This window comes from Lytechinus variegatus, chromosome 7 (genome assembly GCF_018143015.1).
Source record: "Lytechinus variegatus isolate NC3 chromosome 7, Lvar_3.0, whole genome shotgun sequence".
NCBI lineage: Eukaryota > Metazoa > Echinodermata > Echinoidea > Temnopleuroida > Toxopneustidae > Lytechinus > Lytechinus variegatus.
The window spans coordinates 41,483,001-41,498,316 of record NC_054746.1 but is presented as its reverse complement, the minus strand read 5'-3'; the positions used below and the strand labels follow the sequence as shown (position 1 = coordinate 41,498,316).

Below are 15,316 nucleotides of genomic sequence, written 5' to 3'. Positions count from 1 at the left end.
TAAATCTGAATAGCCTTTTGAAAATAGTCCTAAGAAGCAACAATACAACATTTTTTATGGATAAATAAAATAAGCCGTAGCTACCCATCATATTCAACGATGAGTCTAATAACATTTCAGCTTGAAAGAGGTAGATGGTATAAATTATCTGTCCTATTTATGATACTACAATAAAGAATCTGACTATCTGAAATTCAAAGACGCATTCCTTTCTGTTTTATCATGAGACAAACATTCATATTCATAATATTGTGTTCAAATTTTTACAAAATATATTCCTAAATTTTAAAATGTTATGGGATGTTACCTGGTCACTTACATTGAGGATATCAGCCAACTTTGTCAACTTAGCGACCAAACTACGAATACGATCAGATTCACGTCAAGATTTAAATCTCAGCACTAACATCGAATTTCCTGGTAATAATCATGACCTGTCATTGAGAACCATGGATAGGTGGCATACTGCATTCTCTAACATTTTACCGATGGGGGCAGTATAATGGAATACAGAATTAAGCAGATATTATAAATTTTTGCTATTTAACTTCATAAAATAATTACATGTTAGGTGCATGCTCATCAAACTCTTAAAATCAACATCCTATAGTACGAACGCAAAGTACATTTTTCTTGTATAATAAATAGATTAAGGCCCGTCCGTCACCTCTGAATTTGTCAATGAAATTGATTGCCAATATAAAGTCTTTAAACATTAAAGTTGTAGCTCTAGTTAAGAACCACTTTCCGCCGGCTTTCGATCACAACTTTGGCAAATTCGGCCGTTTACATTAACAAGGCAACCATTACTGGACAGTGTTATACCATCTAATTCGAAAAGATCCTAAAAATGTAAAACCGTCAAAGTTAGCAAACATATTTGGCAACATCCAAACGATGAGACCTATCATTACGGTCGCTACACACTTTTAACATAACCTATTTATTTATTGGCATACAGATGTGTGTGTGTGGGGGGGGGGCTTGAGGGCCGGCCAAAAAAATTATGAAAAGGAAAAAAAAGTGATAAAAAGAAAGAAAAGGGAACGGAAATGGTGAGAAACTATACAACTTTCCGAATGGTAATATGCCAAAATCTGTAACAATATTAGGTGTTTGTAATAAAAAAAAAATAGCTCGCTCGCAATTTTTAAAGGGTTCCCCCCCCGAAACGCCAAGTCTGCATGCCCCCTCAAAATTGTTTGCTCATTACACTTCTGTAACACTGTATGAAGACTGTATAAATGCTCTTCATTTGACGATGAGAATTTGATCCAATGGTTTGCGTTTAAAATCAGGAACGGTAGCATCTTTAGCAGGGTAGCCAACGGGTAGAAGTAGTAGCACCTTTTCGTTAACTGGTCTGTGTAGTAGAGCACGCAGTTTGGGTCCAGCATTCATCGGGGTGCTTGTTAGAGTAACCAAACCAGCATTCTGGGGAGAAAACAAAATATTCATGAGAAACATTTTGATGGTCAAATTACATATAAAATATGGTTTTCAGCCAATCAGATTGAAAGATTTCCTATCTAAATAACGATGACGCCGCCCCTGACAAAGAAATGGGTTTTTCAGTCTTTGGGGGACATTCAAGAGCATGGACATCAAGGCAATCCTGAACATCAATATGGTTATCATTTCGATAACACTGGCAGTGAGAAAAGGACAGTAAATTACAAAATTACATAGGTATACATAATCAGAATCACTCCCGATTTTCTTTGGTGGAAACATTTTACCTGAATAGCAGCGAGTAGGAGTCCCACAGATATTCCCACACTCGTCTCATGGTAATAATGCGTTTTTCTTCTTCCATCAACTCGAAACCCATATGACTGTTAAAACAAACAAAGGTATAGAAGAGGGAAATTAATAATAGATCATTGTCGTTATTTTAATCAGACAGTAGACCTTGGCCTACATCACCAAGGAAATTCTTCGATTGGCCAACTCTTCTGAATTCCTAAAAACGTGGATCGGTCATTGGCTAAAAATCCCGCTTAAAATCTACTTACACTATCCGTCACAACTTACTCCTGTATTTTATGAGAACGAACAGGTGTGTGTTCATTAAGCATAAAGCATATCACATAGCACGAGAAAGGATCACCAGTCGTATCTTACGAACAGCTTTATGAAACACCACCAACATGACCAAGGGTGATATTCTCAGTCCAAGATGCATCTTGTCTACAGTACTTTAAAACTTAGCACTTTAACCCTAATTATTCCCGGTTTTTTACATTAGGACCTACCTTCACATGATGCCTTCTATTAATTTTGACAGTTTTTACCTAGCTCTTTCTATAACTTACCTGTTTGAAGACAACAATGAGATAAGGAGCAGTCTTTAGATATGGCTTTCTCCATGAAGTTCCTACGCTTTTGAGATCATCAAGCCAGGTTTGACCCATTCTTTTCTCGTAATTAATCTTTTCTTCTGCTTCAATGATCGTCGCTATCTGTTCTTTGAGGTCTGTATCTTTCACAGCCACGAAGGTCCATGGTTCAGTGTGCGCCCCACTAGGACCAGTTCCTGAAAAAAAGTAAAGATGTGCATCATGCATGGTGACGATCATGATTATGAAAATAATAAGTAAGCAGTGGCGTACAGACTCGGGGGCTTGTGGCTCTTGAGCCCCCAAATCTTTCACGACCAAGATATAAAAAAGTAGAGAAAAGGGAAGACAAAAGAGGGAGATGTGATATTATTTTTGTAAATATTATTCCAAAAATCTACCACAAAATTTCATGTTTAAAAAAAAAAAAACGTCGAAATTTTTGCTCGCTCGCTACGCTCGCAATTTTTTGATTACTTTTGCCTGATACGCCGTATCTAGCCCCCTCAAATTTTGTTTACTCATTATACTACTGCTGGTGAATATATGATGGACAAACTATAATAGGCGAATCGGATGTAGGATGTGGAGGGGTGGGGGGGGGGGGTAGTTAGCCGTGAATGTCCAGATCGTGCCTGTATGCAGAGCTGTTTGTCAGTTACGCACAACATACACGGGACTGGTAAACTTTTTTTGCGCTTAAGTAGATTCTCAATAAATTATATTCCCATCAACTAACAGCTAAAGTCGAATCTTTTTAGAATAAAAGAAACATTGTTAACAAGCGTTCGAATGCTGCTTTGTTATTTGTCAGTATTTCATTTTAATTATAGAACACTCATTCAAATTATGAAATTCTGAGTATATCATTTAGCATGAGAAAATAAAAGATCTCCAGTCATCTGTAACTTGATAGTAACGATAGTGAGTTCAATATTTATTTATATCATCAATATTTCTGCTATTACTACTACCACTGCTATTTACACTCTGATATTGGTATTGTTTCCACTTGCACATGCACTTCTACTACCTCTTATTAACATGTGACACAATTATTCAAGAATTACTATTATAGTAATTCTTGAATTTGTCTCTGCATGGGCATATATCAAACTCCTCTGAAAATCATTGACCGGATCGTTAATGCAAATTGCATGTTCTGCCAAAACCCTTTTATAATATGCATTTATACAGTGCGTATCAAAAAAAAGTTTACACTTTGAAAAAGCCCTGGGAATTTAAAAATATACAACATGTGGGTAATTTTTTCACATATAATCTTTGGTTTGGGTCTCATCTATCCAATGAAAGTAAAAGTTTTGACAGAATGTTACACTTGAGTGAGCACTGTTCGTTTTTGTAAAGCTCGCAGAAATCTGTTTGCGCAGAAATGCTTGTTTTCACGCTGTGTCAAGGGGAAAGGGCGAAATCAAACTCACCCTGTGAAGCATTTCTCATAAATTTCCCAAGCACCTTTAGCCAAACGAAATAAAACGGATATATTCAAGCATTTTGTGACAATTTTCAACATTTAGTAAGCACAACCTTTACCCTTTTGTGCCAGCTGAATCTGAGGACATAACTGAATCTGAACAAAATTTTATATCAGACATCTCCAGCATCTTTCACTAAGTTTTTATCATTTAAAGTGGGTTTACATTTCATTTTTCATTTAATACTTGTTTCTTCACACTTTTCCCAAGCTTGATAATGATTAAAAAAATGGAAATCAAGCCTAAGCCATTTCATGTAAATCACAACTCAGTGTAAAGCAAATATCGTCACGATGGCCTCAGTTTGTGGGGGAGTGGGGTGGGGTGCAATGCACTCTTCGAAGTGTTTTGGGCAAGTAAACAAGTCAAACAAGGTCGAAGATATCTTCAAATCAATTTTACTAGCTAAATTCCACGTGTTCTTCATGATTAAGGTCTACTTTTATTCGCATAACTATTTCAAAGTTCTGCGCAAATCATTTTTCACTGACTATTCAAAAGTAAGTGGTGCTCGCTCAAGCGGAAATATTTTTCGAGAGTTATATCGTCATTTGCTTAAATGGATCTGTACCAAAGCTAAAATGTGGAAAAATCGTCAGAATATTACAAACATATAATTTTACAGGAATTTTTGTAAGTGTAAACTTTTTTTTGATACGCACTGTATAGGCCTACATACCTGCAGTCCTTATAAGATTCCCGATGACCGCTGCTGGTACTGGATCCGTAGAGAACATTCGTACGGAACGCCGTTGATTCATGTCGTGGTAAAATTTCTCCGACCGCTGTGTCATTTCTTCGTCACTGTAACGCGGTAAACCATACGGTATGTGACGCCCTCCTGAGGCCAGTGCTTCCCAGTCAACGTCCACGTCATTATCTGGATTAGACGAGTTGAAAATCAAGATACATAGGAGGATGAAATGACGATAAAAATTATTTGATTGATAAGATTTGTATGCTCTTCAGGTCAAAATATAAAGCAAAATACAATATTTAAAATGTCCCCTTATATATAGGTTTACATATATAACAAATTTAAGTTCGCATATCGCTCACGCAATATTTGATATTTGCTAATGATTACAAAAATAATTCTTGTCTTTTAGGTCTAAATATCAGAAGATTTTAATCGTATATATGCGGTTTGCGCTCGCGTTTCTTTATTATTTTTGTTCGGAGATATACATGAACGTATCCTCTTTATCATTTCTCTGTATGTCTAACAGCGCTTAAAACCTTCCTATTTTGTGTCAATATTACATGGAAATAATAATAAACATTTTTTTATGAGAAAAGTGACATTATTAAAATAAGTTCTCAAATTGTGTTCAGGAATGAATAATCAACAATTTTCGCGCTCACGTTATTGAGATGCGTTTCCTATCATGAATTTCTACGACAGTCCTTTGAAATTTCCAGTTCTTCATGCCAATATACCTGGATACCGAATGACTCACATTTTATATTTTGTGGCTCCACCCAGTGGTGAATCAATGTAGGAGCATATCCGGCCTGTGCTCCCCCCCCTCCCTTCAACAAAAATTAATGATTGTTAGATTGTTAGGGGAATATGTCGTGCATACGCAAGTGAGGCTCATTTTTGTTTGTTTTTGCTCGTCAAATTTTTATTGACAAAGATCACTATTGATTGGGAGTGACCTATTTTTTGCGGGGGTGAGGGCTTGTTATTTTTTTTCTGTATAAAAATGCCACCACCCTTGGAAAATCCTGGATCCGCCCCTGGCCCCTCCCCATGCTGCGACCCATGGTACGCCTTTGGTAGCAATGTTCTATTGACGGCACTGTGCTATTGGAATTTGTATTTGGATGCGAACATTAATTTTGTCACTTGACTGTCTTAAAGGGGAAGTTCACCCTGACAAAAAGTTTATTGTAAAAATAGCAGAAAAAATAATAACAAATATTGCCGAAGGTTTGAGAAAAATTCATCAAATAATTAAAAAGTTATTAGAATTTCAATTATTTGATTTGTGACGTCATATGCGAGCAGCATTTCTACAAAGCGAATGGTAAAAAATCAATGAAATGTCATTTTCTCAGAAAATTGAAAATGGTTTTCAATGTAACTTTTGTATATCAATAGACAAATCATTTCACACCCGATCATGAAAAGAAAACAAAATAAAGTCATCAGGAACCATACAAAATTTGAAATTCATACATTTTATATTACATAACACATGTGGCAGCTGCTCGTTTATGACGTCACAAATCCCAAATTTTGAACTCTAATAACTTTCTTACTCTTGAACGGATTTTCCTCAAACCTTCACCAATATTTTTTACTATTTTTTCTGCTATTTTTACAACAAAGTTTTCTTCAGGGTGAACTTCCCCTTTAATGATGCTTTGTAAAAGAGGAAATTGTGTTTCCATTTCAGCTCCCAAACTCTAAAAATATATGTTTTGTACTCATAAGAATAGACAGACGGATTGTCAATTCTTTCTATGCATCAGATCTGAAATCATCAATGACAGGAAATATTTAGTCAAACAGTGGCATACGTAATTCCTGTACATAGCATTCGTAGTTTAATGTTTTGTATCAGTACAAAAGTCACATTCTTTTTTTTCTTTTTAATTTATGTTTATGTTCAGATGTTATTTCAATGTTCACACCCCTCATTGTTTCTTTAGTTAATTTCTATTCCATGTTTTTGGCATTACTACAAGTACATACAGGGGCATAGGAATGATTTTCAAAGTGGGGGGGGCTGACCATGCAAAAAATCACGATCGTATATGGTCATATTTGCGTTTTTGTACACGGTTTTGGGAAAAAGTGGGGGGGGGGCTGAAGCCCCCCGCCCCCCGCTTCCGCGGCCCCTGGACAAGGAGAAAAAAGGGTTTTATTCCAAAGTGAAGGTGTTTTTTTATCATAAAAATTGAGAAAAAATTGGTCTCAAATTTCTACATAGCATACCAACCTTATTTCCAGACAGATCATTGGGGGTACCCCTCTTCCCAAGGCCGTGAGTTCAGAGCTTACTCATATGCTGTAACTATCTAATGCTGTCACAACACATTAAATGACAGCTATCTATTATGTCGTGATTAATGAGTTTGCCATGGGTACGAATATTGCTCGGGTCATGTGATGTATCACCTGATCAACAGGCTACAGTCACACCACTTCAAACAGACTGATTGTATCTCATAGGTGACAGTGTATAGTTTTGATCGGTCTGGACTCCGTAACCAAAGGTTAGCGATATTGCTAATTTAAAACAACCATTCCGATTGGTTCTTAGTCAGTCCACGGAACAAAATGCGCATACAACGATGATCTTGGTAGGCCAATTCATTTAACGATTAATCGCTGGCCTTTGTGTTACGGGGCCCAAGTCTCGATTTTACCCGTGTTACTTTGGCATTAGGCCTTGGGACATGAAAGGTGAATTCATGTTGGCATGTATGTACAGACATAGGTACATAACCTAGTCCTGATAGACGAGGAGTATTGATGAATCATTGCCTTTAAAACATGATCAAGGTCAATATTATATTATTTAGTCAGGATAACCATCTGTGATTCGAATGTCTAAAAAGTGTTTTTTTTTTAATTCAGATTTATGGTCGGAGATAGTAGAAATCAAAGCCCGATGGTATCGGTTGGTTATCATGGTCATGTAAGAACTTTTGGGATGTTGTTCCACAGGTTCTACATTCATGTAGCATCTGAGCAAAGCACATCCCTTTTCTAGTACGGTTTGAAAATTGACTGGTTTAAAAATGTTGCAATATATAAGGTGTTCAGTACACATTCCTTCCTCATTACTAAACATGCTAAAGGGGACACAATAATGGGGCATAAGTATTGGTGTACAACTTTGGTCTGGAAGAAGGATGTACCCATAAACCCCTGTGGGGTGGATCGGGCCTGGGTGTCAAAGTTTGGTATATAAGGTTTGTAAATCTTTGGAACACTGCTGATCATTGGATCTGGATCTGAATGTGTACGATGCAGGGCCCTCCTGGGCATAGACGCATCGGGTAAATGAATTGGAATCTAATTAAAAATGCTCCATTATTCAATCTCGTTTAAACCCACAAGTCAATGAATATTAGATTATTCAATATGAAACCATGGTTCCGTAACAATAAGTGAGACGAGAAGTTCACAATGAGATCATGAATGATGACCAACGAAGTGTGACTCGAAGCCATTTGATTAACATACGAATTCTGAGTAACACTAGCACATGAAAAACAGTATAATAATTCTTGGGTTTTTTACGTTTGTTGAGTCGATTATAATGTTCATCTATGAATAGATATTGTATGAAATCAGTTAGTGTTAGTATTTCAGTTTCTTAGTATGCCACGTAATTGGAGTTTTTGACAATAGCATAAAGGGGGGGGGGGGTAAAAATTTCTGCGTGGAATGTGCGTCAATGTACAATGTACATGTGATTTATGTATAGTACAGAGCAAAGATCAAATCAACGATCGTCTGCTTTTAATGTCTGAATGATAGGACAATCCTTCATTGTAAATAATATACTAATATCCATTTCAATGTGAACAAAGTACAAAGTAAGTTTGATTAAGCAATCGGCAGTCGAAAAAAAATTAATTCATCTGTCAAATGATTTGAGTTATTCCAAACCAAATGAAACATAAGTGAACTCTTAGAACATGCAAATAGAAACATGAATGTATGCATTTTGTGGTAGATGTTTGAGTTAGATGCATTATTTGACGTTTAGCTCTCTTTAACACAATGAATTGCTCTGACCTCTTCATTCACAAAATAACACTCTCAAAATAACAATAAAAAGTATTCACTTTAAAATGAGTACCTAGAACAAGAAATTTCCCATAAGCACAATCGTTTACGGAAACTTCCAGAGGACAAAAGTGAATTCAATGTTGATGCAACAATTACTGACATAAAAAGGTGTGTTATCGATGTTATTTTTTTTATAGACTCCTATTGTAAAGGCACGTCAAAGGATAACAACTTGTGTGAAAATTGTTGTAGTTTTCTTTCATAACCTCCGGCCAGAATCATGAGAAGTTCGCACAGGCAAGGGTCTAATGGCGTCAATCACACACAAACTTTACACGTTAGGAGATATATATATTTTTCGTTTTGAGAGTTGTTATGAATTTTCCTCTTTCCGATGACATAAAAAGACAAATATTAACCGAACACTGACAATTCATAACCAGAATGTTACAAAATTAATAACGGTCTTGATGATGGTCAAATCCTCATTATTAGTGTACATAATTAATCCTCATGTAAATACAAATTAAAGATTATAAACAAAAGGCACATAAATCATACATAGTTTTACAGCACAGGCAAAAACTAAAAAAAGCACGAAATATTATATCAACAATTAAATGTATGGACGAGTGACAACCTTTTATATGTTGCATTTACCACTTTAAATGAATCGATCCAACGTTTAAATTGTTGGATTCAGCTTTATACAATGTTGGATATAACATTTGGAGAAGGTTGCCACTCTTACAACCTCTCAGTTGTTAATTTAACGTTTCAGTTAATCAACTGAAACGTTTCAGTTTTTAACGTTTCAGTTAATCAACAATTAAATGTATGGACGAGTGACAACCTTTTATATGTTGCATTTACCACTTTAAATGAATCGATCCAACGTTTAAATTGTTGGATTCAGCTTTATACAATGTTGGATATAACATTTGGAGAAGGTTGCCACTCTTACAACCTCTCAGTTGTTAATTTAACGTTTCAGTTAATCAACTGAAACGTTTCAGTTTTTAACGTTTCAGTTAATCAACAATTAAATGTATGGACGAGTGACAACCTTTTATATGTTGCATTTACCACTTTAAATGAATCGATCCAACGTTTAAATTGTTGGATTCAGCTTTATACAAGGTTGGATATAACATTTGGAGAAGGTTGCCACTCTTACAACCTCTCAGTTGTTAATTTAACGTTTCAGTTTTTAGAGTGGAGCAGCTCGTTTTGATTGTTGGTACGCCTCCTCAAATCATCGTTTTGATCCAAGTCATTTCATAGGTTAAGTCCAGGTAACTTTTAAGACCGTAACATACGTTCGACAAAAGTGGTCTCTGTTCACAAAAACACGAAAACTTGTAATTTTATGCCATATGATACAGGAAACTTTCGGTTCTTCATTAATGTTTCAAATATCCCTGCATATTAAGAAACTTATTTTGAATAGACTCCCAATGGTGATGCAGTTTTCATTTTTCTTATGCACCGTCTATACGCAAAACGACGACATTGGCATCTGATCTGCCCAATAACAGGTAAAAAGAAAATTTGATAATTAACATATCAACTAGGTATGTGGCGTGGCTTGGTCAACATTTCATGAAAGTAAAAGCTTGGGGTTGACATTATTCAAGGTAAAGAACAAGGATTCGAAAAATGATAAGCATTTTTACTTCCTACAAGGTGAGAACATGGGCGGATCCAGGATTGTCCAAAGGGCAAAGGGGGGGCATTTTCTCTAGGAAAAATTAGATAATAAAAAAAGAGGGCGGGGGCACACATCCGTTTTAACGGCATTTTTTACATAACAAATTTTAACTGTGCCTCTAACGGGGGGGGGCACAGCCAGCCCGTGCCCCCCCCCCCCCCATTGAGAGGCACAATTAAAATCCGCCAGTTGGTGAGAAGATCATTAAAGGGCATTATTCCGCTGCATACTAAGACTTTTTAAAACCGTAAATGAAACTTTTACCAACCTTTTAAGATGTAATCTTGCACCATAAAATGAGCAGCTTTTCATCTTTTAAGGTGCATAATAAATGAGCATAAAATTATTGCACTCATTAGCACCCCAACCCCTAAGGTTCAAATTTGAATCCATATTTCTCTGTGAGTACACATCAAATTGTCATTTTATTATACGAAACTATTATCTTATCAAACTATTTACATACTTGGAGGTGTGTATGTACTTTTCCATGATAAAACGGGGCCCAAATATAAATTCCTAAATTTATGTCACGAGGGTCCAAAGGCGTGAGCGAGCAAAAATGTATCGTGGAAGGTTAAACCATGGAGCTTATCCTTCATTGAAGTTTATAAGTAAGGACTCCAGTATGCCAAGAAACTTCGCAATGATCATTCAAACGTGACATCTGTCGTAAAAAATAATTGCATCAATGATGGAAACAATATGACTAATGACATATTTTCATGCATATTGAATATCAATTAAAAACTTATGAATTTTTAAATCTAAACATAGCATCTGAAATGAGATTTTGTACCAAACCAAAATAAATTCCAGTTAGACTGATATGAACACACAAGTGGAACGCTAGCAGTCTCACCTGCATTACGCAATTCGATGCAGCAGCAGTGATGCCTTTGAAAACAGCTAATTAATAAATATTCACAGAAGAAAACACTAATATGATAATAAAATAGCATGTCCATTGACCCAAAATGACCTTTGACCATAATCATGTGACCTAAGACATGTGCAAAATAATCATTCATACTTGATTACCTTTATGTCGATGTTTCATGAGCAAGATCCATAAATTTTCTAAGTTAGATGCCAATTCAACACGTACTCCTCAAATGACCAGTGTTCATTGACCTTTAAATGACCTTCGATCTTGGCCATGTTCCTGAAACGCGCACATGGTATTCAGGGATGCATTGCTGCTCTTATGTCCAGGTTTCATGAACTAGATCCATAAACTTTTAGAGTTATGATGACAATTCCACAAATACCTCCAACATTACCAATGTTTGTTGATCCTAAATGACCTTTGAACTTGGTCATGTGACCTGAAACTCGCACAGGATGTTCAAAGATACTTGATTGCTCTTATGTTTAAGGTTCATGAACTAGATTCATAAAATTTCAAAGTTATGATGACAATCCCTCAAATAACCCCAACATGGCCAAATTTTGTTGACCTTAGGTGACCTTTGACCTCAATTATGTGACCTGAAACTAAGGCAGGGTCTTCAGTGATACGCTATTACCCTTATGTTTAAGTTTCATGAACTAGGTCTATATACTTTTGAAGTTATGACATCATTTAAAAAAATTAATATTGGTTAAGATTTTTATATTGATTCCCTCAACATGGTCTAGGTTCATTGACCCTAAATGACCTCTGACCTTGGTCATGTGACCTGAAACCCAGGCAGAATATTTAGTAATACCTGATTACCCTTATACCCAAGTTTCATGAACTAGGTTTACACACTTTTTAAGTTATGATGACATTTCAAAAACTTAACCTTGGTTAAGATTTCAATGTTGTGCTGCACTCAACCCAGGTGAGGTGAATGAGTACCTGATAGGAATAAATTCCTCGAACGCTCGAGTGCCTAGGTAGCCAAGCTAAAGCCGGTATATATAGCAGGGCCCAGTGGGAGAGCTGTTTTCAGAACTGAAGTGGCTACCCTGGGTAAATATACCGTTATTAATATTATTGTTGTTGTTATTTCACAGGGAACCCTTTGGGTTCTTAATACACTTTATAGGTTCTTGATGGTGTAAAGAACCTATACAAAATTGGTTGTAGTACCAAAAAAAGCTCTAAAGGACATTTTACACTCTTAAAAAGGTTGGGCAAAAAAAAACAGGCCCAATTTTTAACCATCACTGGGCAAAATACTGTCCACAGGGGCCGCGGAACGGGGGGGGGGGCTGACCATGCAAAAATATCACAATCATATGGTCATTTTTACGGGGTTTTTTTTACACGGTTTTGGAAAAAATTGGGGGCTGAATCCACCCAGCCCCCGCTTCTGCGGCCCCTGGTCCACAAAACTTTTGTTAAATCTGCCCAACTTGGGTAATAAAAACTAATAATTGGGTAATGCTCAATTGGATTATTGCCCAGAATATTTATATTTTTTACCCACATACATTACCCAATAAAGTGGAGTATGTTGCCCAACATTGCAGAACCCTTTCTCGTTCCTATAAAAAAGTTCCAAATACGGGACAAAGGAAGGCTCTAATAAGTAATTTTTTCTAAAAGTGTATTTTTTGCTTCGGAGCCAGAAAACTCGATCTGTCTTTCTTTGGCTACGGTTGATCGCAATTTATGATAGCTAATCTTCACTTCTATACGATCATCTTACGATGTAATTTAGTCTGCGATGTAGGGGACATCTAGAGGTGGTTACGAGCTCGATTTATCGTACCTGCTTTCATTTGTAAGGCCTCTTAAAAAGAGACAAAGACAAGGCCATACAGAGGCCGTAATGAGGTTATTAGCAATCGTACGAAGGTCGTGAGGAGATGCAAGGAGGTCGTACGTTGCCTCGAGGAGGGGAGGAATTGATGGTCTCCGGTTTGTTCCCTCACTCCTACGCAAGCATCTAAATACAGTAATCATGAATTTTTAATATTTCACCAAAGCGAGTCTCAAATTTGCTCGATTTTTTGTATTCTTTCTAAAAATCATGAGATTAGTAAAGAGTTGTCTTACCTCCAGTGTCGTCAACATCGGTTGGTTCGCACGATTCAAGTTTCGTTTGTGCATCGACAAGGCGATCGATGTCTCCATTCGCAACAGAGCGTAATTCAGCAACATTGTTATTTTCTTTGACAGTGTGATCACGGTTCTTTCCCAATTGTTTGGCTGATCGGGACCCATCTCGATCACGGATTACATGAACAAAGCTCGCGACGACGAATCCAATGATGATGGCGAGTATATGCGACCAATAGGCCGACAGGAATGGCGCGTATGTGTCAAACATGGTGTCAATCATGAGACGAAAACTGGCAAAAATAATCAGCTCCCAGACGGAATCTCGAATAATCGTAAAGTTGATGGAGGTAATAAAGCGAAGATGTTGTATACCCGGGTCGTACTTTGTGAAATAAAATAATGCACACGCCAAAATGTCGACTGTAGCACAGCCACGTAGTTTTAACTAAATTGTCTGTTGAGAGCAAGCGGAACGATAGATCCGTTGGCCCTTTGATGCTCCCATGCAACAATAGGATTTACGGAGCACGTTATTGACTCGGTACTACTATGACGTAAGCTACATCAGAAGAGCTGTAATCTTAGCGATGAAATCGAGTCAGGGCATCGATTCGGGTGCAAATAAGTTGTCGAACATCGCATGCCTCTGGGAAGCAGGGGTGCTGAATCACTGACCCCCAAGATTTGTCTGCCCATTCAAGCACCCACTGGAAATATGGTAAATGTGCTAAAAAGTAGAAAATTAACGCAAATCACCTTCATTTGACATTTGGAGCAAAACCCATGGGAGTATGGCAGTGAGTCCAAACTTCGCGCGTGTCCAAACTTCGCGGACGGTCATTATCTCCAAAACTAGCCAATATCCTTAAAATCTGACATCATCAATGTGAAAAGCGACCTAAAATTACCCTTCGCTGAAAGTTTCTTTAGGATTAGTCCAGTAGTCATGAAAATATTGGCAAAAGATCGGCAAATTTGTCACCGTTAGCGCCCGTTTTGAAGAAAGCAACAAGCATCACGATATCACCATTTTACAAGCAGAAATCATAAAAAATGTGAGTTAAATTTGGTACTAACCTATTCCATAGCATTTTGCCATCAATCTGATATAAATATTTCTTTTTTTGAGCTTGAGTCTTTGTTTGAATCTCCACAAAAGCTTTGGTGCGCGAAGTTAGGTCACACTTTTTCTGAACGGTTTTCCAGCACAGCCCGCATTCGCCGATCGGAATAGAATTTTGAGATCGCGATACCGGCGAAACCCCGTGACCTACTTTACATTTTCGTCCATGATTTTATAGTTTACAATCTTGCCGTCAATGTGGTAACTATTTCTTGAATTGGTTTTGTATAAATTATGAATAATTTGTGGACAAAATTAAGCCTGATGAATATTTTTGAAAAGTGCGCGAAGTTTGGACACCCCATCATACATGTATCGCAAAGTTCATCAACATTTCCATCCGACGAGATCTTACAACATTCCTTGATTTTGATTAGTTGAGGATTACTGTTTGTATGGTAACTGTCGGATAAGACAAAGACTTGTCGGATAGAACGTCTGACAAGTCCTTTCATGAAACACTCCCCAGCACCCCTCTTAAAAATCATTCCCAGTGCCCTGGGGTGGTATTCTGAGGTCATTTTATCTTTAAAATATTTTATTTTATCTCTTAAAATGAAATTGGTATTCTGAGATGACATTTATATCTCAGATAAATTTACAATTTTATCTTGCGTATAAATTTTATCTTGCGTAACTTTTAATGATACGCAACAAAACAGTGCCTGCGTAGACAAAGGCATCGCGTATATCTGGGTATTGCAACGCAGATGTGCTTGCGCCCAAGATAGTTTGAAGAAAAAAATGAAATAAACTTAAAAGAGGGTAGGGGCTATTTTATCTCCGCGACGTTGATTTCACCAATATTTCTAGGTGAATTAACCCCAAATGTTGACATGAAAATGAAGAAAAATTATATATTTATTAAGAATAACACCTTAACGTTATTCCTG

The 15,316-nt window shown here is 36.8% G+C and overlaps 1 protein-coding gene across 2 annotated transcripts; it reads right to left on the bottom strand.

Moving 5' to 3' along the window:
- Positions 1-231: 231 nt before the first annotated feature.
- Positions 232-13,850, bottom strand: LOC121419323 (iodotyrosine deiodinase 1-like). 2 transcript variants are annotated; one of them, XM_041613734.1, is made up of 5 exons: positions 13,295-13,850; positions 4,515-4,712; positions 2,316-2,536; positions 1,740-1,835; positions 232-1,434 (listed from the first exon to the last, which is right to left on the bottom strand). In XM_041613734.1, exons 1-5 carry the CDS (start codon positions 13,578-13,580, stop codon positions 1,252-1,254), a joined length of 984 nt encoding a protein of 327 aa, XP_041469668.1. In that variant the 5' UTR covers positions 13,581-13,850; the 3' UTR covers positions 232-1,251. The 2 variants fall into 2 exon arrangements, with proteins under 2 accessions (XP_041469668.1, XP_041469667.1); XM_041613733.1 differs by having other exon boundaries at positions 4,515-4,715; positions 13,295-13,832.
- Between the last annotated feature and the right edge of the window lie 1,466 nt (positions 13,851-15,316).